The 22,387-nt window shown below is 35.1% G+C and overlaps 1 protein-coding gene across 1 annotated transcript in view; it reads right to left on the bottom strand.

The window, feature by feature from the left end:
• Window positions 1-22,387, bottom strand: part of ARHGAP15 (Rho GTPase activating protein 15) — a 563,492-nt gene that overhangs the window by 182,632 nt on the left and 358,473 nt on the right. Inside the window, exon 10 of the mRNA XM_063076301.1 lies at window positions 9,287-9,364. Coding sequence (XP_062932371.1) covers window positions 9,287-9,364 — 78 coding nt within the window. The remainder of the gene's footprint in view (window positions 1-9,286; window positions 9,365-22,387) is intronic.

The raw sequence follows: 22,387 nt of genomic DNA, 5'->3' as shown, positions 1-22,387 counted from the left end.
TACTAAATGTTTCTAAAATACAAGGGGGCACCTTGGGAAAGAGGGGCTATATACATACATGTGAGTCATTAAAGCTGTAATTACCAGCAACAGGGATTTCCTGTGTGAAAACAAAAACAGAAGACATACTTTCCAAATTTAGGGCAAACACATTAACGAGAGCAGTATAGTTTCATTGTTCTTTATCTAGATCTGGTTTTCTTTCTAACTAGTAATTCCCAACATTTTGGAGGGCCAAGATGGCAAGCCAAGTTATGCTACTACTCCCAATATCGTGCCTGACTTGTTCAATTGCTAATAACATGCTGTGTTGAGGAACAGTAAGTTCTCTTTTCTCAAGCTTTGTTTCATTGAGGCAGAGAATGAGGATATGGCATTCTTCATTATTCATTTCTGTCCCATGATTCTTTTATCAAGTCTACAATTAAATGCTAATTGATAGGCATCTGGGAGAAAAAAGATAGCTTGAGTTTTCTTTGCTGAGATGCCAAGAAATGGAACCTAACACAATATACCAATGAGATCTTTTGACATAGAGTTGGTTAGTATTAGAAGTCCATCATTCTCTTATTTTATTTTGTAGAAAGTTATCACACACTTAGCTATGTTGGAGATACAAAGATGAGTGAAGTTTCCTACTCTTGAAGAACTCACAGGCAGTTGGGGGTTATTTATTAAAAGGGGATTTTAAAGAGGGATTTTCTCTTATAAAAGGGTTCCACAGGTTAAACACCAGGAAAAGGTAGTATTATAACAGAATAAGTGGTTTTTGATTCTTTGATGTTAAAAAGAAGAAGACTTTCTGCCCCCTCCCACTTAGTAAATTGAATCCAGCAACAAGGCAATATAGTTTTTGTAGTAAATTTGAAATGGGTTCACTTTCTGGCTTCATAATGTATTAATTTTCTTGCCTTAGAAAAGTTACTTACTCTTTTTGAAGCATGATTTTCCTGTGTGAAGAATGCAGACAACACAGTTTATCTACCTAGCAAACTTTTATGAGTACCTGCCATGTAGTAGATTCTCAACTAAATGCTAGCTAGCATCAGCACTAGCATCTTTCTGATACATTTTTCAAAATTATTTACTCTTTAGTTTTGTTAGCAAATCAGTAGGTAAAACATATTTTGTTTTCATTTGTTCCAGAATCCACATTAGAAAAAGAATGCAGTGGTGAGACATGGGTCAGTAATTTTAATCATACTAATAACATACATGGTACATCCAGGGCATGTTTTAGTTACATACTGACTCAGTTCATAAAAGTTGGCGAAAATTATGACATTAGTCAATAGTCAATAATTCTCCGCTCACTAGAAAACTGTTTAAGAAAAAAGAGGTGTATGGTCTATTTCTGCTTCCTTCAAACTTAAATCTCATATATCTTATGTCTTAGTAGGTCATGTCTCCACTAGAGAGACAGTATAAAACCAGCTGCATATTGTGTAGGGGGTTTCCAAAGCTGGCTGTACACTTGATTCAGCAGGAGAGTTTTTCTCTTAAAATATATACTTAAAGCTCTAGCCTCAGACTTTTACACTGGGGTTTCTATGAGTGAGCTCAAAAATCTTTATTTTTGAGAATTTCCACACTTGATTCTTGAGGCAGACAGACTCTAGGATGACCCCCAATTATGCCACCCTCTTTGTGTTCATGCCTGTGCAATCCCCTACTCTAGAGTGTGGGTGGGAGCTGTGACTTGCTTCTAAGCAGGATGTATTGAAGGGGGGATGTGACCTTCATGGTTATGTTACGTTGGATTATAACTTCTGCCTTGCTAGTAATCTCACTCTCCCTTGCTGCTTTGATGAAGCAAGCTGCCATAATGTGAGATGGCCTATGGAGAGATCCATGAAGCCTCTGGCCAGCAGCCAGTGATGAACTGAGGCCTTCAGCCCAACAACTCACGAAGAGCTCAGTCCTGCCAACAATCACGTGAACCTGGAAGTAGAACTGTCTCCAGTGGAGCCTCCAGATGAGAACTCCCTCCTGGATGACACCTTGATTGCAGACTTGCAGAGGACTCAGCTAAGCTGTGCCCAGACTTCTGACCCACAGAAACTGTGAGAAAACAAATTTATATTGCTTTAAGCGGCTAAGTTGATAGTAATATTGTTAGGCAGCAATAGACCAGCAGTATGATTTTGATATGCAGTTAGGGTTGGAAACTAGTGCTACAGAGTGCAGTTTGAGCAAAAGTAAGCCTGGTGTGTTTTCTTACCAAGTACTTAATAACTGCACATTAATTTTGATGGTGATGATGATGATTTGTGATAATGATGATGGTGAAATTTTACAAATATCCTGGGAGGTTTTCTTGGGGATTGGCAGTTACTTAGCTCTGACTGATTTAATTTCTGGACTCAGTGACCAAATCTACATGGAAAAATCATGACTGAATTAGGAACCTCAAATTTCAGTAGACTTTACTCACCCTCTCCAATGAATGACATAAACGTGAGTCTCATTCTTTTGCAATTTGGAACCTCCCCAAAACTTATTAACAATGTAAAATTAACTTTCTCTTATGTGTCCAGAAATCCAAAAGCCCTATGAATTCGTCTAGTAATGAGATCAATCATTGGATAGCAAGGAGTCTCCAAAGCTTCCCTATATTTGGTTTTCTTCCTGGAAAAGGAATCTTGTTATTATCAAAGAAAATTGAGTCAAGTAGAGGCAAAAACCATATTTGATTATTAATATTTAGAATCAAGTTATTACTAAGAAAACTAAGCAATATTAATCTGATTTTATCTCACTACTTGTCATCTTAGTTAAAGTTCATACTAATCATCACTCGGTGATTTGGTTTTTAAAGTCCTTGCATTTTCATTATTATTTCCATTTCAGAAATAAAGAGTTTGAGATTCAAAAGGGTTAAAATATTTCTATTAGACTCCCAAACAGCTCTGAATCAAGATAAGGAGCCAGATTTGATTCCTATCTGGTTCTCTTTCCCCACTAGATGGTCTTTGCCTTTAATTGTTTTACCACAGCATTAGGTCACCTTCTGATTGCTTGATATGTAATGAATTATAAAATATAATCCACAATAAGTGTATGACATAATTTTGACTTAAAATAAGTAGTCAGAATTTTTGTACTTTAGAGATGGGAAGGATTCATAAACTTGCTATCGGAATATGATGAAAAAGTGGAAACTATATAAATGTGTATGAACGTGAAGAGCTTACTGTTTTCACCTCTGTATTCAGCATTATTTACTAATGCCAATGCATTTTCTTAAGCAGCTAGAAAGCAACACAAATTTCACCATCAATAGTCTTTGAGCTCTCTGACTCAATGTAGCTGAAAAATGAGATCTAAGAAAGTTTCCAAAGCCCTGAACGATGTTAGAGTCTGGCCCTTTTATGATCAAGTGATCTTTTCGGCTTTAATGGGAAAAATAAATCACTGTTAAAAGATAATCTTGACACATGGAAGGCAAAAGGTGCAATATCAATGATTCGACTTACAAAAAAACTGCCCTGCGGAACGGGATAAAGCAAATAACATAGTTTGTTTTGTTGTGGCTGTGGTTGGTGGTGTGAGTGAAGTAGTCTTAAGGAAATACCTCGTTTTAAAAGTAATAAGAGGGCAATATAAACTCACTTAATAGAAAAATGAATGGACTTGATACAAGGGCTTTTTTTTTTTTTTTTTTTTACAAAAAACAGAACTAGAAGTTTTGAAATACTTTTCCAGATCTTTTTCTGTTTCATTCAGTTGTTTATTTCATGATGAAACTGCCAATTGTTCACATTCTCTCTCACTTCCTCTTTCTTTTATTTAATTTTGATGCTGCAAATAATATGAAAAGCACAGGGATAGCTAAACTTAATGCCTTGCTTTAAGGTACAAATCTATATAAAAGTAATTTAGATATAGTTGGTAACACAAAATCATTTTTCTAATAGTTTGTTTTCAATGGAGCTTATTCTTAGCATGTTCAAAATAAGCAAATCCATCTCTTTCAGCCAATACCTAATTTGGATTATTATGCCAATAAAATCTGGGTGTGTAAAGATATTCATAGTGCATGACTATAAATTAATGGCAGAAAACCTTTTCATTTTAAATGACAAACGTGTGAGTGTGTGCACACATGCACACACACACAGGATTCTGGCTATGTACATTGATGGCATGTATATATTTTGTCTGTCCTGGTGTGAAAAAGTGAAGGGGGGTGTTCCTAAGAGTCTTCCTTTAAATTTTATTTCTATATATGAAGACCACATCTAAAATCCTGGTAAAAAGTAATTTTCTCCGGATCAGGCAAGCAGTTAGAGGGAATATTTGTTACTGTGTACTTAGAAACACCAGTCTGGAAAATTCCCAGTCATTTCTTCCTGCAGTGCTTTATAGCTCTCGCATTGGCTCATAGGCTTGGGAAGCTTCATAGCTGGTATTTTCCAAAAAGAATGCCAATCTCCCTTGTCCCTCTTTTAAAGGGTGAAAGAGGATGTTTATGTAAGACCTAAGAGAGTCTGAACTGATTTTAGAGTTTGGGCAATAGCCTAGATGGGCAGCTCAAATTTGAGTGTTGATATGGGGAGAAAGGGGAATTCGGCCTGGTGGGATTTCCAAGATCCACTGTCACAAGTTCTTAAGACAGTTATGAAGCACCTTCCATGCTGGATCTGTCCTTTGCAAAAGTACCCCCAGCAAGAAAGCCATCAAATGGTCACAGATCATTCTGAAGAAGCGATGTGATGTCACAGGCTGATGACAGATTGACATCTAAGGTCATGGACCAGTTTTCTTTGGGGGATGTCCTCACAGAGCAGAAGAATTGCATCAGCAAAATGTCACTGAAAACTGTCACCAGATTCAACACACAGGGCAGAGCACCACTAAAGCACCAACAGCCCAGTAAATCAGGAATCCTTGATGCCTTTCCTGAAGGCTAAAACAGAATATTGTGTTAAAGTAGTCTCTTGGTCAAAACATTGATACATAAAGCCCTACAGAGAATGGCAGTACAAGGCCTCTTCATAATTGTGGTTTGGAATTTTCCCAAGCATCTCTTTTCTTGAACAATTTTAGGCAAACTCCAATGGTAGCACTTATCACTTAACCAATACCAAGAAGTAGAGTGTAAACAGAAAGTCACAAACAAGTGTGTGTAGCATGAAAAGACTGGTTCTCTGCTTTTATAAGGAGATAAACAACAATTAATGAATGAAAAATTCAGAATCATGGCAGTGGTTTGTAGTACAGGCTCTGAGTCAGAGAGATCTGGGATCTCATCTTAGCTCCCCCACTTACATGTTGTATGACTTTAGGGCATTATTTGACATCTGAGCCTTAGTTTTCTCATCTTTAAAATGGGAATAATAGTATCTACTCTATGGGATGGAAGAAAGGATTAGATTAAATTAAATTATTTAAGTAAAGCACTTTGTATGGTACCTGGCATGAATAAATTATAAAAAGGCTAGCTACTTTTATAATAATAATTATTATCATCACTACTAGGTATAATTAGGAAATGCTTTTCAAAAGTGATCACTTTGAATTTAACTTCTATGTCATCTGATCTGGAAGTATAATAAGGGTATCTAATTCCTACTGATTTAGTGAGTCAAACAGAAAACCAAAACAAATTGAATCATTCAACTGGTGTATTTAGAATTGCTGATGATTACAGCATTCAAGAAAGTTAGTGAAACACATAAATTGCAATTCAACCTTTCTTGAAAATAGCCAAAATCAGTTTTCATTTGTCTAGTTTAACAGAGGGTAGGGCTTATTTGTTTCAAAAAATGTATATTTAGAGCCTTCTGAAAAAGAAACATTATGTAAGGTGAATTTGGAGGAAATAATAGGTGTTAATACAAGGAAGGTAGGCCAAAATCATTTATGTTCCATCTCAGACTACAAAAAAGGATGTATTGCATTTGCATAACACTCTATGCTTTGTAAGGCTTTATCACTGCATCACTGTTTTATTTTCTCTCTCTCTCTCTCTCTCTCTCTCTCTCTCTCTCTCACACACACACACACACACACACACACACACACACACGAGGCCACATGTACACATACAGCCTCTTCGTAACCATAACTGATTCTCCTCTAAGTCAGCTCTACTGTTAGAGCCCTGGTGTAAATTGAGGGGAAGATATGGCGTCAGTGACAAACAGATGGGACCAGTCCAGAAAATTCATTTAAAGAATAATTTGATTAGTAAATTTTGAAAGGGGCTGGTATATGCATTTCATTTAGCATCTAATTCAAAAAACTCCACAACATAACTTGGACAAAATCACTGGTATCAAAGGTCCTAATGTAGCATAATTTGTGTTGAGTGTTGAATTCTGACAGTGCTATAAACCAGGGAGACAGTTTACTGACAATTCTGTGCTACCAGATACCAACTCAGGCCTCTGTCCAGCTTTACATTGTCAACTCACAGGGAAACATGAGCAGTTACATAGCCTCAGAGGACGCTGAAGTTTGGATTGCAAAAGACGAGATGGACAGATTTCATATTTTCATTGCAGATTTTTTGTCTTGCTTTTCAAACTGCTGAGCACAATCTTTTTAAAGACAGGAAATGCAGCTAGTGTTTGTTTCTAGCATGGCTTCTGTTTTGAGATTTCTTCTTTGTGGAAGAAATGTGTTGCCCAGCTGTCTAGAATCCCAATCAGGATATGGTTTCAGCATGAAATATATTACAAGAATGATTATAGCTGGTTATAAACAGGAATGAATTTGAGGCTGGGGCTATTTTATCTAGTTTTTACTCACAGAAGGGGCACTCTGGTTCAGTCCAACGGTACCAATGTGAATAAATGAGTTAAGTTTAGTTCCGTGTTTTGCCCAGAAAAGAGAATAATTGTGAAAAACAAATGATTGCATTAGTAAACAAGCAGAGCTGTGGAAATTCTCATTTACAGAGATTCTCAGAAAAAAGAGTCGTTTGGCAACTGGCCCAAACTACTGCAGTCAACACTTAAAAGAGTGGTTCATCCTGAGTTGAATTGCTGGAGAGTTTAATGCTTCTCAGTTTTCATACTTTTCCTACCTGCAACACACTCATGTAACAGCTCCACAAATATTAATTAAGAACTCCCTGAGTGAAGACCTCAAGGCTAGCACTGGTTAACGAGGAAAGGTACAAGAATGATGAGGGTGATCCAAGTCATACCTTCTTAGAGATTTATGGAAGAGACAGACATTTCAACCAGTAGCCTATGATTTGATTCCAAGACTTTCAAATATTAATTTTTTAAAAAGTACAATTACTTGAAAAGTTGACATTAAATCTGTGAGTCGTATAATTGGTGGAATTTTAGAAGTTAAACATGAATGTACTTCTGTAAATTCAACTACCCAGTGCAATGGGAACACAGAGAGGAAATCTGTCTAGAGACTTCCTGAAGGAAAATACTTATAATCTGGGCTTTGAAGAATAAGAAGAAATGTACCAGGCGAGAAGCTTGTGCGTGTGGGATGGGAAAGAGATAGGAAGACATTGAAAACAAAGGGAAGAGAGTATGCAAAGGCCTAAAGAAATATAACACTCTACATATGGGTGTACAGCGTAAGAATATATTATGAAGGAAATTCGGAGGATCTGAAGCCAGCTAGAAGTTAGGAGTGGCAGCCAGATGATGAGGACTTTGTCAATTCTTCTGAAAACACCATTGACTATTTTTAAGTGAAAGGATAACTAACACGAGTCGGTCATGTTACCAAGGGAATGCCATATATGTCATCTAATTTAATTCTCACAAGTGTTTCCAAGGCATCCCCCTCACCCCCCACTGTTTTCACTGATAAGGAACAGAGGCACAGTCTGGGTTCTACCCCATTTGTCTGATTCTAAAACCTATGAGCTATCTATAATGCCGGTTCAAGATGTTTTAGTGTTCTTGGTGTTCATTTCCTAATTTTTAAAATTTCTATTGCTTTAATTAATATACCTTTTTTAAAGCAGTTTTAAGTTTTCACAAAAATTGAGCAGAAAGTACAAAGATTTCCCATATATTGCCTCATCCTTCTAACAGTTTGCACTATTACTAAATCTTGCATTAGTGGGGTGGGTACCTTTGTTACAATTGATGAGCCAATACTGATACATTATTATTAACTGTAGTCCATAGCTTACATTAGCATTCACTCTGTGTTGTACATTCTGTGGGTTTTGACAAATGGATAATGACATGTATCCACAATTACAGGATCATATGGAATTATTTGACTGCCCTCATAATCTCCTGTGTTCAGCTATTCATCTCTCCCTCCCTCCGCCAAATCCCTTGCTACCACAGACCTTTTACTGTCTCTAGCTTTGCCTTTTCCAGAATGTCATATATTGGAGTCATACCTTACATAGCCTTTTCTCAAGGGCTTCTTTCACTTAGCAACATGCATTTAAAGTTCCTCCAAGTCTTTTGACGGCCTGCTAGCTCATTTATTTTTATCAGTGAATAATATTCTATTATATGAATATACAGTGGTTTATTTATTCACCTACTGAAGAACATTTTGGTTGCTTTCAAGTTTTGTTAATTATGATTAAAGTTGCTGCAAATATTTGTGTGCAGGTTTTTGTGTGAATGTAAGTTTTCAGCTCACTTGGGTAAATATCAAGGAGCACAATTACTGGATCATGTGATAAGAATATGTTCATTTCTACAAGAAAATGCTGAACTGTCTTCTTAAGTGACTGTACTACTTTGCCTTTCTAACAAAAATGAATGAGAGTTCCTGTTGCTCCACATCTTAGCCAGCATTTGGTGTTGTCAGTGTTTTAGATTTTAAATATTCTAATTGGTGTGTAGTGGCATCTCATTGTTTTAACTTGCAACTCTTTGAGAACATATGCATTTCCTAATTTTTGAATATTTTTTTTACCTATTACATGTTTTTTTACATCTGTGATTTTGACTCTTATATTTCTTGTCATTCATTTATTCTTTCGTTCATCAGAATATATTGTGTCTAGGATAAGCCAATAATATTTTTTGAAGCTGGATTATTTTTCCTTTTTTCACTATTTTATTATTCTCTTTCCCATTTTTAGATTGCCATGTTCCACTTATTATTCATCTCACATAAACTATTAGTTTGTCTCTCTCTGTATTCTATTCATCTCCATGTAAACTCCTTATCTTTTACTTCTCTGGTAATCATTTTGTAATTTCTTCAACTTTCTCGTTCTCCCTTCAAAACTTTTATCATTATTTATTCACAGAACATACAGCACAGAGTCTGAAATATTGTTAGAGAAGAAACTACTGAAAAAAATGTCTGAAGGGAAGAAATCACTTACCTTGGTTGACGATAAATCTTAACTTCTGTATTGTTGCTAGATTGCCACTAACTCGATATATTCCATCAACATCTAGACCTGAAAACAAAAGGGCATATTTTATATTAGCACATAGAAGAACTGAGATGGCAAAGGAAAAAAAAATATGGGAAGGAAGAGAGTAGTAAATCACCAGCAAATATCTCTTCCTCATAGAGAAAAAAATTTTTTTCTGTTTCTGAAACTAAGCAATCTTCAAAATCTTAATTCAATTAAATTAATTATAAAGTTTAGTGACAATTAATCATCAACAAATTTAAGTTTAGCTGAACCACAAAAGAGCAGTAGGTAGCATGGATTACATAGTATATTCAAGATTCATTTCCAAGAAAAGATAGAAATCAAACTGAGGGGTGGCGGGGAAGAGCCTCCAAGTACATGTGCATAAGGTCTTTCTAAGAAAGGTAAAATAACTCAAGGCGTTTGTGAGTTATTTCCTTCCTGCCTTCTTTCCTGCTTTCATGCCTTCCTGTCTCTCTCTCTTCCTCCTTCCCTCTCTCCTCCCTTGTCTCTCTCTCACTTTCTTCCGTCCCTTCCACTTCTCTTTTCTGCTCTTCCATTCCATTCTGTCCCATTCCTTTCTCTTTTTCCTGTGATCACTATAGCATAACATATTTTGATCTGATTATTTGAAACAATAGAATGAAAATTCAATTCCGGACATATAAATAGTTTGATAACGTCTAGTATATTATAGGTAATGGGGTGCTCCATCATAGAGGAGAAAATAAAAGGAAATTCTTGGCAAAATGGTGACATGAGTTTCAGATAATTTTAGAACTGGTCATCTAAACTCAAAATAACTTACCCTTGTCATAAATTTGATCAATCACATGTTTTCCAAGCATCTATTTATTGTTTCTATTTATTTTCATGACCAGGTTATCATGAAAATGATGGAACAGGAAAATGAAAAGAGAAACATGTATCCAAACATGCTAATTGTCCCTAAAAATGCTAATAACCTAATTTTAATGTCAAGAGTATATATTCTTTGATGTCTCTAGGGCTTTAGAGAGGCCTAGATTAATGGCCAATGTGCAGGTTGTTATCTCAGCAGTTTTACTATGGAAGTGGTATAGTACCACAGTTAATCATCATAATTCACAATATTGAGTATTAAATACATTGGCAGAAATTATTATTATAGTATAATAGACTAAAGACTTTACAAAGCTCTTTATTGACATGAAGTGAGCTCCTTTATTGCTTTATCATATCTATATTTTTGCATACTTTATATTAGGAACATTTCTGCCATTGTGCAAAATATTTCATCAATAGCTTAGGGTAGACTAATATAATTAATAACACTAGTATTAATGGCATAATTTAGGAAAATCATTCATTATGGCTTTACTCTTTCATGTAATAAACTATAGAGTAATTTGGGATAATGGCAATAAAATGGAACAGCTATTAGCAAAGGTATTAATTGACATGATTTTTGTAGTTCTAGAGTAATCTAGTAATAACTTACTGAGACTCTGTCCGTTGGTGAGAACTATGAATTGTGAGGAATCAGATGATGCTAGACACCTATTAGCAAGTGGCAAAAGTTACTAAGACACATACATTTATAAAAATCAAATATATTCTTTCTTCCTGGTGCACAAAATAACTCCATTGATCTAAGGGTATTCCAGCTTGTTCTAAAGTACAATGTGTACTTGACAGCTTAAATGTGACAATCACCCTAATTAAAATTTTTCTAGTACTTAATTCTTAGTTTTAGTATTGGTCCATGTGGGTCTTAAGTTTATATACATACACCCAGAACATTAAAAGATTAATTTATGAGTAATTTATTAACCATTTTATTTCTTGCTTTGTTATTAGATTGTGTTTGGTACTTAGCTTTAGCCTATTAAATTTTAAATAATGTGATAGATACTAAAAATACTAAAATGTGTATATTTAAGTAAGTGTGTCCCGTTCAATGTTTTCCCTCTTAGTTTTTCTGAACATGTAGCCACTAAGGAAAATATTTTGAATTTCTTCTCTAAAATTCCCTTTAGGAATCCTATACTGTCTATAGAAAAATGTTCATAATGACAAGTTTGGGAATAGTTTTGTATTTGGAAGTAGTCAAATGTCATTCAGAACCATGAATGATGAACAATGTCACCTTGCTTGCCACCACAAAGAAATGAACGAAGTTTGACCAAATAAAAATGGCCCTGATTTTTACCCCATGGGTTATCAATTTCTTTGAAAGATTTAGAGAAAAAGAATATTTTAGAAAATAGAAACATCAATGGAATGAATATATGGATCTATGTTCTCCAAATGGGAAATCCTAATATGTTTTTGAAAAGAATCTGTCGAATTAGTCCTATTTAAGATAGCGATTAAAGATGAAATGTTAATTATTATCTATCACAATAAAAAATGAGAAAATTGACCTATGTTTCTTTTTAAATTAATTTTTTTTTTTTTTGCTTATTAGCTGGACCTTTATCAGAAGTCAATAATAAATAAAATTATTTGAATTTCAACGAAATTTTATTGCAAATATGGACCTTACTTAAACCTTAATATGTGTGTCCCTTTACACAAGTTATAAAATCAAGTGCCCTTCTATTTTGAAGCTAGAACTCTTCCTTTTCTAATACTATCTTAAATGCTACTGAAATGTATATGTTGTCTAGATCTGTAAACTGAATATCAACTACTGAAATTCTCCATTATCCAAAACTTTTCTTTTTCTCATATAGAAGTTTGAAGTTACAACGTAAAAAGTCCTCTCTTTGGTTTTCATAAATTTCAGTATAATTTTTTTTTAAACTTAAGTAATCAAAAACATTTGAAAGAGCGGTATGGATTGGATATGTTACATATGAACAATTGGAAAGCACTGTACTGTTTAATGAAAACAGCCTCATCCTGAATTAATAATCCAACTTTCTTTTGGGATAAAAGGAGGGACTGCTGGTAATGGCGACAGGGAGGGTAATTCAGACCTGTGCCACCACTGTGATTGTAGGACTGAGTCATAGCAGAGAAACTGCTTTGTGGCTTTAGATAGAAACCAGAAAGTAAGAGGGAGTAAAGCAAAACATATTAGATGCAATATGAATCCAACTTGACACAACTTCCAAGCCCTTTAGATTCAGAGATATCAACACCATATATCTTGTGAATGATAACAATCTCTGACATTAGTGGCTCCTGCTTTGAACGGCTCATGCTCCCCTGCTATCATACTTTTTAAATTACATAAATAGAGTGAAAATGACAAAGTACATATTAAAAAGGAGGGTATTACATTTTGAAAAATAATCTGGAACATATCAGTGAATTTAAGCAGTTATAAATTATATAGGTACAGTCTTCAAGTTGATTAGCTTTCCCCTGAATGGCTCACAGAATGGCAAGCCCAGCATCCTGAGAGTATTACCCAAATTACCATTATTCACGTGCCATCTTCTTTTTACTCCAAGAACTTTGAAAGTTATGCCAAACCAAACCAATGTAAATTGGTGGATTTGGACATCCTTCTCATGACCACATTATCCTTGCTGGATTGGAAACTACTTATTTTGGAAATATAATTAGACTTCATATGATTTTTAAATGAGCAGTGTCTTCAAGGTACACACGTTATGCTTTGGTGAAGTTTGGAGAAAAATCACTTTGAGAGGTACCTCTTTCAAGCAAGTAGCATGACTGTGAATGTTGACAGGAATTTTGCCCGTATGCTAAAAATACTTTGGGAACATGATGAAACTAAGTCATTTTACATTTTTTTAAAAAATTGGACTGGCATGAACAACAGTAAGAAAAGATTCTCTGAAGAAATTCACATTTCTTGAAATATCATTTATTTGTTCACCGTCAGCTGACTTGATGTTTCAAAATGGTGTTTACTGCTGGCAGAAATCACTGAGTATTGCTGCAGGGGATTTTTAAAAGTCTTACTCCCCTTTTTCTTCTGAAGAAGCTTACTCTAGGATAGACACACAATTAGGAGTTATTAGAGCAAATGGTGGTCTAAGCCCAGTGGAAAGAATGCAGCTGTCATGAATGATTCCCACCATAAATCGCAGACACTTTCCAAAAAGAAATCTAAGATACCAGCCCTGTGTCCAGAGTTGATTGGTTTATCTGCCAAAATATGGGCAGTTTTTGACAATGCAGATGATCCTGTTAAAAATAGTTGCAAACTGTGGATTAGGTAGCATTCTTGGTAGCCAAATGATGGACAAACCATGGAGACGTGGAGTTCAAGCTTGGATGAGAGGTGTGCCCGCAAAGCTGCGTACTTTTCTGACCCATAAAAAAAATGCATCTGGACCTCTGGCGTCTGCATATGCGCTCTGGGAATTTTGCACCAACAGTCCCTCTCCGAGATTTATGGCGCTTCCTAATTCCTAGGAGGCCAGAGCTACCGCAAAAGTCATTCTCGTAATACTTTGGATTTTGGCATCTCCCCCTGGCAGGAACCATCGAGCACAGGAACACCCAGACTGCCCCCCGTCTGCCACACATTTCTTTCTCAGTCCTTCCCAAGTCCTGCTTGGGTTCAGAGCTAAATGTGAGCGGAGGTGTCTGTGCCATTCAGACCTGTTCCTCCTCCTCTAATTTGAAGTGTTTCCAAACTTGTATTGCCAAATTATCTGTTCACACGCTTTAAATTTAATGACTGAGAGTACAGGATATAATTTAAAACTCTAAATTTAATCTCTACCCCGTGGTTGGTATTTATGCTGTATCTACGTGCTGGCTTTGTTTAATTGTTGCTAATTTCTTGTGACATGCCCATCCTTCAAACGCTGTGAAAAAATAGACAATTCTGATTCCCAAATAAGAACAATTTTATTCATAGGATAACTGTATGACTTTATGATAACCATTCTAAAGTTTTTTTTTTTTTTACTATAGAGGCAATATATTTCTACAGCAAAAACCCAAGTTAAACTGCACAGAAGAAAACACAATGAGGACTAAAAACCTGCCCCAACCAGCTTTCCAAAGACAGTCATTGTTAATAGTTCTGTTTTAGTTCTTTTTGTGGTTGTTCATTTTATGCTAATGTGCCGTATTTCTGTTTATTAATTTATTAACTTTGATGACATTTATTGATCTCTCAGAAAAGATAAAGACCTTAGTGCATAGTTCCTATCTCTTATAGACTCTTTCTCTTCATTATTATTAGTTACATTTTTTCTATTTCTATTCTTAATATATCAAATTACCTCTGCACTCTAAATAAATAAATTAGTGCACTTACTCTTCCTTCCTTGTCTCCCCTTCGCCACTTCTCAGTTTTATTCTTTATGTTATTATAGGTTATATTCTCAGAGCTTAGAACATTTTATTTTGTTCTTTTGAAACATTTTGTGACTTATCTATGGGTTAATATTAGTCACTATTAAACAAAAAGAGTGCTATAAGATTCAAAATTAAAATTTGTTTTACAAAAGAAATCTCTCAAAAGTTAAGATCTATTGTGCTCTTTTTTTTTTTTTTTTTTTTTTAATGTTTCTTCATTTCCTCAAGTTAAGTTCTGTCCAATAGAACTTTCTGCGATGCTGGAAATGTTCTGTATCTTCACTTCCAAACCGTAGTCACTGGCCACGTATGACTGGCTACTCAGCACTTGAAGTGTGGTTAATGCAACTGAGGGGCTTAATTTTTATTTTATTTTGAGAACTTCATCGCGTGTGGCTACTGACTACCATATTCAACAGTGCAGCTCTGTGTCAGCTACTCTTCTCTTGTATTTCACTGTTATTCTTTCTTGGATTTAATTTTAAGAAAATTTTTGATTCATAAATGTTTCTGATTGGTAATATTTCTGATTTTCCCATCTCAATGACTGTTTTCTTTTGCTTCATAATTGATTGTTGATTTGAATATTTATTTCAGTTTCACAATCTTTTACTTTTCTATCTTTGAAAAATAAATGTTCCTTTATCATCTAGCACCCCTGCTGTTAAGTCTGATGTCAAATTGACTCTTGATGCTTTGCAGAGAAATTGCTTTTTCTCTCAGGAATTTTTTTAGAAAAGGTTTTCTCTTTAAACTTGTAGGAATAAAATTTAACTCAGATGTATTCTACATCTGGGCACTTTCAATTAGAAAACATTTTCTTATATTATTTCCTTGATATACTATTCACTCTACTGTCTCTCTTCTCTGTATCTAGAATTTCTTTAAGATAGATGTTGTTCAAGTATAAGATTACCCTGGTGATTGAAAGACCAAATTAATTATAATAAACAGTGGTCATAGATCCCTGTGTATTTGTACAGATCTTTTTTTCCCCAATTGGCTTCAATCTTCAATGAGAGAGCAGAGCGAGCGTTTCTAGAAGGATGAATTGGTGGTGAGTAGACCATGGGCCAGGGGTTCTCCCACTTTCCAAAGTAAGGAGGACTTTAATTTTGGTGTGGAATACTTTAACTAACTCATATTTTGCTCCTGAGCAGAGCTCTTCAACTGTGTTTTAGAGGACCTGGGATACCCCATTCCCCACTGTCTTCCTTCTCAGATGCCAGCAACTTCTCTGTCCTTACAGGACTTGTTTTCAGACCCAAGCAGCTGCTGCAGGTGCTTCCTTTGGTGCAGGATAAACAGAGATGGGCCCAGCTCTCCCAGCTGTTACTCACTATTATTTAATGAATTACTTTATTTACTGCCCTTTTGCCAATTTCTGCTCTTTTTATTTGTTGACTCCAAGTTTGACTCTAGAACATCCCTGGAAAAACTTGTGCCTAATTATGGTGTCTGGGAATGGTGTTTCTTCTGCTTTCATTTCTCCATTTGTCGAATCTCATCTGCTTTTTATCTTCCTGGAATTTCCATTTCTCATCTATCGATGGCACCTTTTCTGTTTTCAGCACCATTATTGTTTTTTTCTTTCTTTTTCAACATACCTTTTCTATTATTTCGTTGGGAATTTTTTGAGGAAAGAGAATCAGACCTGTTTTTCTCAGTCTGCCAACTTGAATGGTAGGCTTACATTGTTTTTCATAATGATAAAATTTTTAATGTTGAAAACAAAAGTTTCATTGAATTGTGAATATGCTACTGTATAATAATTTCATTTATTGGTACATGGGATATAAGTGATGAGAGATTATATTATGAATATTTAAAATACTCAGTATGTGACTTCAATTTTAATGTTGGAAGAATATGTTAATACTGGGTCTAGTTTCAGTATATCCCTCATTTCCTTTTATTTTTCTTGCTCTTGTCCTTTTCTGTGTTTATGGAAATTATTATGGCCACGTAAGCTTTTTCCAAAGTTCCTTATATTACTGAGATTGCTTTATTTTTCTCTTCCATTTCTTTCACTAGCCCTTTTCTTTCTAATTTTCACCTCATTTTGCTATTTTGTCCTACCTTTCTTGTATCCCTGCTATGAATTCTTATTTCACAGAAACAATTATTGCAATGAGTTTTTCTTTTTGTTTTTAACGTCAGAGCAAAATGCTTATCTTCATCTTTTCCTTCACTACTTTGGTTTGTTTTTGGTTCCAGTTGTCGTATAGATTTTATTGGTTTATTTTTGATTACTCCTTTCTGAGTGAAATTTCTTCATCGACCAGGTATTTGTACGAGATTCATATGGAAAAGAAGAATTTTTATTCTCTTAAGACATGGAAGACATAAATCTTGCTAAATCTTTTTTAAAAATATTAGACTGAAAAGAGAAGGGTGTTTTTGTTCTTTTCTTAGAAAATGGCTTAGAACTTGTGATACTAAGTTTTTTATGTAGTTGTGACAGCCAGTGTCTTAGATAGGGGCGACTTCCAGATTTAAATGAAATACCTTTAAAGTGAAAGAGCACACAATAAAGAAAAAAATATATGCGACTAAGGAAAAGGTTGTATCAAACACAAAGACTCTTGAATCAGAAAGAATCGGAAACAAGAATGTTTCTCTTCAAGGACTTTTCATTGAACGTTTGGTGGTTAGGATCTTTAACAAATGCTGCCCCCTCCCACCCATCAGTTCAGCCAGTTAATATTAGCAAATAAAATCATTGTGTACTTGTCAAAAATATTTATTTATTTATTTATTAATATTGGTTATATTTGCTGTTCTACCCAGTCCTGACTTCTTAACCAGCTTTGTCCTATTTGGGCACCTGGGAAGACAGTTACTCCTATTGCTCCATACTTAAAATTAGGAGAGGAAAAGGATGACATATGCTGAGTATTAAGTGTGTAACTGGTTTTGCTTTCGTAGTGGTTCTGTATTATACCATTTATGTCTTGGAAACGTGTGAAACTGGTATTTGGGGATTGTGTGGAGAGTGAGGGGAGGGGATTGGAGTTGCACATTTTGCTTTCAACTATGGGTACTCTTGTATAGAGATACAGAGTTGGAAAAATCTTGGAAAATCATTTACTACATCATTTTCCTAGTTTCCCATCTCTCTAGTTCTTTTTAAGAAGGAGATTGAGCATTTCAATAAGTAGAAAAGAATCTCACTGAGTTCTTTGAATCTTACCAGCAAAACAAAAGCCATCCCTTCTCAGTGCGCATACAAAGAGTAGACCACTATCATTATCTACTATTAGATTTTTCCCCTTAAACTTATATTTAATTATAGTAACAATATCACTAATTTCTCATAATTGTAAATGATAATCCATACTTTATGAGTCCGGAAGCATAGAAAGGAGTATATCAGAAGTCCTGTTCCTGGTTTCCATTGCTGTGATTCTGTTTAAGGATCAGGCTTGTTTTGGAATGTAACCTTCCATACATTTAATTCAACTCATATTCCACTTGCACTTACTACTAGGCCAACTGCTTTTAAAGTCATGCCTTTTAACTTACAGATTACTAAATGGTTGGTGAATCATGGAAAAGACAAGGGAAAAAAATTCCAACGTGATTAATGTGATATGGATTGAAGCCACTTGTGTACCATGTTTAACACTGGGGTAAAGTTAAATCATAGTAAGAGGTTGGTATCCTACATGTAGCTCCTTATTTCTTACATATCGATTCTTACACATCTGTCTAAGAATTTGAAACCTAACTGTATGAAGCCTACAGGATGGTAGACATAAATGTATGATTTATAGAATGATACCAGTCTTCAGATAATTCTTGAAATCTCTCAAGGTAAGAAAGATCTCAAAGAAACCCTGAGTATGACTGTGACATTTCAATAGGAAAGAACCTAGCATCCATAGTGTGATGAGACCAAAGACGACCAACTGAAATGATTTCTGGAGAGTGGGAAACAAGGTACCTGTAGAATAGTCTTTGACAAATTCTCTTACGTGTTTCTTTCTTCTCTTTTTTAAAAAATGTTAGCCTTAAAGACAAATATTGGCCAATGGCTCTGATTACCATTAAGTGAGGACTGTTGTCTTGAAGGAAAACTTTGAGTATCTGGAAGATATTGAAGTCAGAGGTTGTATTTGGTTCATCTCATATTATTCTCTGAGTTCCTTTTATGTTCGAGTTCCATTGTTATGTTATGCTGTGATCATGCTGATGTAAATAAATCATTCTTTTGGTAGTGTGACTTGCTTAGTCTGTCTCCTTAAAATACACATAAGTAGCAAGAACAAAGAGTCTAAGTTGGTCCACCACTATCATCTGGCAGTTTGCAAGCAAATACACGAGCATAACCTGAGGTCTAGACGGCAGTGGGACGGCCACACCAGGTCTAAGGAAAGAAAACCAACTTCCTGGAGATGCCAGTTCTAAGAAAAGCTTGGAGTCTGGGAGAAGTAACCTGTACTGTAGGTTCACATACACTTTTTTCTTTTAAAAATTTTAGCAATAGGCTATTTCATAAGTTAAAGACATGCAATAAAAGGCTTACCAACACAAACAAGAAGAAAACACTGAAAAATGACTCCTTGGGTGATGAAGTCATAGTAGTTATATAAAGTCTAGCCTTTGATCTCCTCATACTTCAAATAGATATTGATTTAAAATTCATATATTTGCTGTCGTTCTATTCAATCCCTCCACTCCTTTTTTTTTTTTTTTAAACATCTAAACAAAGTGACCTCATTGTTTTCCACTGGACTTTTTTTTAAACATTGGCTGGGATGATTGAGATTCAGGAATGTGGGAAAATGGATTCCCAAACCACGTCCCTCCCCTTTCATTCGGAACTGTAATTTTTGGCTTGGCTTGAATCGCAGTCATCACATTTCAGCCTGAATCTCTCTGTAAAGTGATCTTTCTTAAACATTTCTCTCACTCATCAAGGGATCAGAAACAAAGCCGTTCTAGCCTTTCAGCAAAACACTTACAAGCAGCTTTTACGGAGAAGTCGCAAGAGCTTAATTTCCTCTAAAATTGTTTGAAAAGCGAACATTTTCAGTGCCTTGTTGTCCTTTTTGTGAATCTTGTCATCTGTATGCCATGAGCTCCAGCAGCTATTTTAAACTGTTTTTGTTTGCAATCCATTTGGTGTCCACCCAAGGAAATGCAGGTGATTCTAATTAACTTACTGCTGAAGATGTAGGAAAAAATATCTCAATTGTGTTGTGGAGAATTATACACTTAAAACCTTTCTTCTGTTATTTATAACACATTATTAATGAAAATGATTATATGAATATATTTACCACCTAATTCATTGCTGTTCACTTTTTTAAAATCAATGAGGATTATGGCACAAGAGAAAGCCACACACATACACAAATAAACAGACACAATACAGACCCCCAAAATGCTTGCCAACTTTTATTTAACAAGAGTAGCAACTTAAAAATAACATTATTTTTACTTTGTGCAACATAGTTTAATATCTGAAATAACCCTGTTCCAATAAAAACCCATTGAAATACTCTCAGGCCTAACTCTGCCCTGAAGGTAAAAGTGATTAATTGAAAGATTTTGGCAGATCTCTGCTCACCACCAGGGCAGTTTAATTTAGAACACATTCAACCATTTCTCAGTGTCTCTGTGTTGGTGGAGCATAACTTTTGATCTTCTTTGGGGAGGTGCCTCTAATTCAGACCCTTTGGCTAGCCACTTCCTGGAGGGTTTTGAAGGCTTGCTTCTGCTAAACATTCAGGTGAGAGAGAGTCCTTTCCTAACTGCTGCCTCTAAAGTGGGTTAGTGAAGCTGAATTCCAGGCACAAATCCAAGATATTCTACAAACCTGCTTGAGCACATCAGCCATCAGCATGGTTCTGTTGAACTTACTGATGTTCTCCCAAGTGTTTGAGAAATTCTAGTGCCATTAGGCTCTTTCCCAGTCAAAGAAGACGCTCCTAGCCATGACAGTGGATGAGGCTGAAAAGTTTGAGCTTCTTACTCTCAGGAAACATAAATAAGATTTGTTTTCTTTTTGAGAACGCAGGAGAGACTACACCATGGGTAATGTGAATACCTCTGCTAAACAGAAAGATGGGGCTAGGGCACATTTCTCCCTGTTTGGCAGATGAACCTGTGTTAAATTGTATTTAAATGTAATGACAGATAAATTCTAGTATATCGTGGATTAAAAACCCTTGAGTTGGTGAACTTCAACTCTCCATGCAATTTGACAAATATTGATTCAGCAATATGTATACATGTTTTGATATATATATATACACACACACATATATTACTCTTGTGAACAAACAATACAATGATATTTATTTTATTACCAAAATATTATACCATAGATTATACTTCTTTGTTATGACATATGTATTTATGTTCCCACAGACCCAGTTGGAAAATATTTGGAGACTATCATAAATCTATTCAGTGTCCTTGAAGGCTCTATTTTGTATCTCTAGTTTAGCTAAAAGATGCTTTTGGACCCATGAGATCAGATTCAAAATCTTCATGGGACACAGAGTAGAAATCTCAAAATTTAAGTATTTTGCAAACTATTCCATTATTGGGCAAATCACCCAGTTTTGCAGTTGCAAATAGAGCTGAAAAGACATGATCATTTTCTTTACTTAGAAGCTCTAACTCTCCCTGGACAAATTATACCATTGATATTCATGATTTTAGGACTTGTACAAAAAGAAATATGCAGATAAAAGACAAGAGGTAGCATTGAGGTTGGCTTTCTTCATTTTTATGATCACACCATAAGTAGAAGGATTAGGCAAAGTGTCTTTCAGTGGTCTGGGAGAGACCTATTTTCACATCTTCACTCTTGACTACATGAAGGCTGCTAACCATCTAGCAAAGAATTGTATACCCTCTGGTTACTCAAAACACTACTTGTTGACTTAAAAAAAAAAAAGGGATTCCAATAACAATTGTTCCCTTATTTAAACTCATCTAGCACTAGTATAATACAAACCAGATTTCCTGCTTCTGGGTGATTTTGTCACACAGGTCTCCACCGAAAGTCTTATGAAAATATGTGTGTACATGCATGTATATATACATACACAAATACATATTGGTGTGTATATTTAGCATCTATCATTTTTTCTGATCTGTTGTCATGGAAAAAAGGTATATTAAACTAAAATGTGTTACATATGTTGATGTTCATTATTATAATATTGATGGAGAATATACTCCATACATGTGATTTTTACAAATACATTTTATGTTTTCCTTTGTATATAAAAAAGGGTGTTTTAATTTCACCATTTCCCACAAGGGCTGGCAGAGTTTGAGTTTGAGAAAAATATTAGATAATACATAATTAGTCATTATGGCTGACTCTTGAAATGCTGTAGAAGATAGAAATGAAAGACTATCAGTTTGAAGATCTGGATTTTATGCCATCAGCCCCCAAGGAAGTCTTAACATTAACTGTAGAGGCTGTATTTACACTATATTTTCAGAAGTTTGGGGAAGATAATTCTGCCTTAAATGTTTCTTTCACACAGGTTTATGTCCAAGATTCTGAAGTTAGAATTGTATTTCCTTGTTTTGAAATACTATGGAGCAATTTCATATCAAACCTCACTAATCATGTACACTTTAGTGTGGATTAATCTATCAGATCCTTTCCTGAGAGCAGACTTTAACTAAAAGGGAGATAAATACAATCAGTTCATTAGTGTAGGATGTGGGATAGGAAAAGATAGAGGATAAGGGATCAAGTACAATATGAAAAGGGAAAGGAGTAGAAAGAAGGTGTGCACACACCATATTGGTTTC

This window comes from Cynocephalus volans, chromosome 1 (assembly GCF_027409185.1).
Source record: "Cynocephalus volans isolate mCynVol1 chromosome 1, mCynVol1.pri, whole genome shotgun sequence".
NCBI lineage: Eukaryota > Metazoa > Chordata > Mammalia > Dermoptera > Cynocephalidae > Cynocephalus > Cynocephalus volans.
The sequence above is the reverse complement of the archived record's forward strand: the minus strand, read 5'-3'. Positions and strand labels throughout refer to the sequence as shown.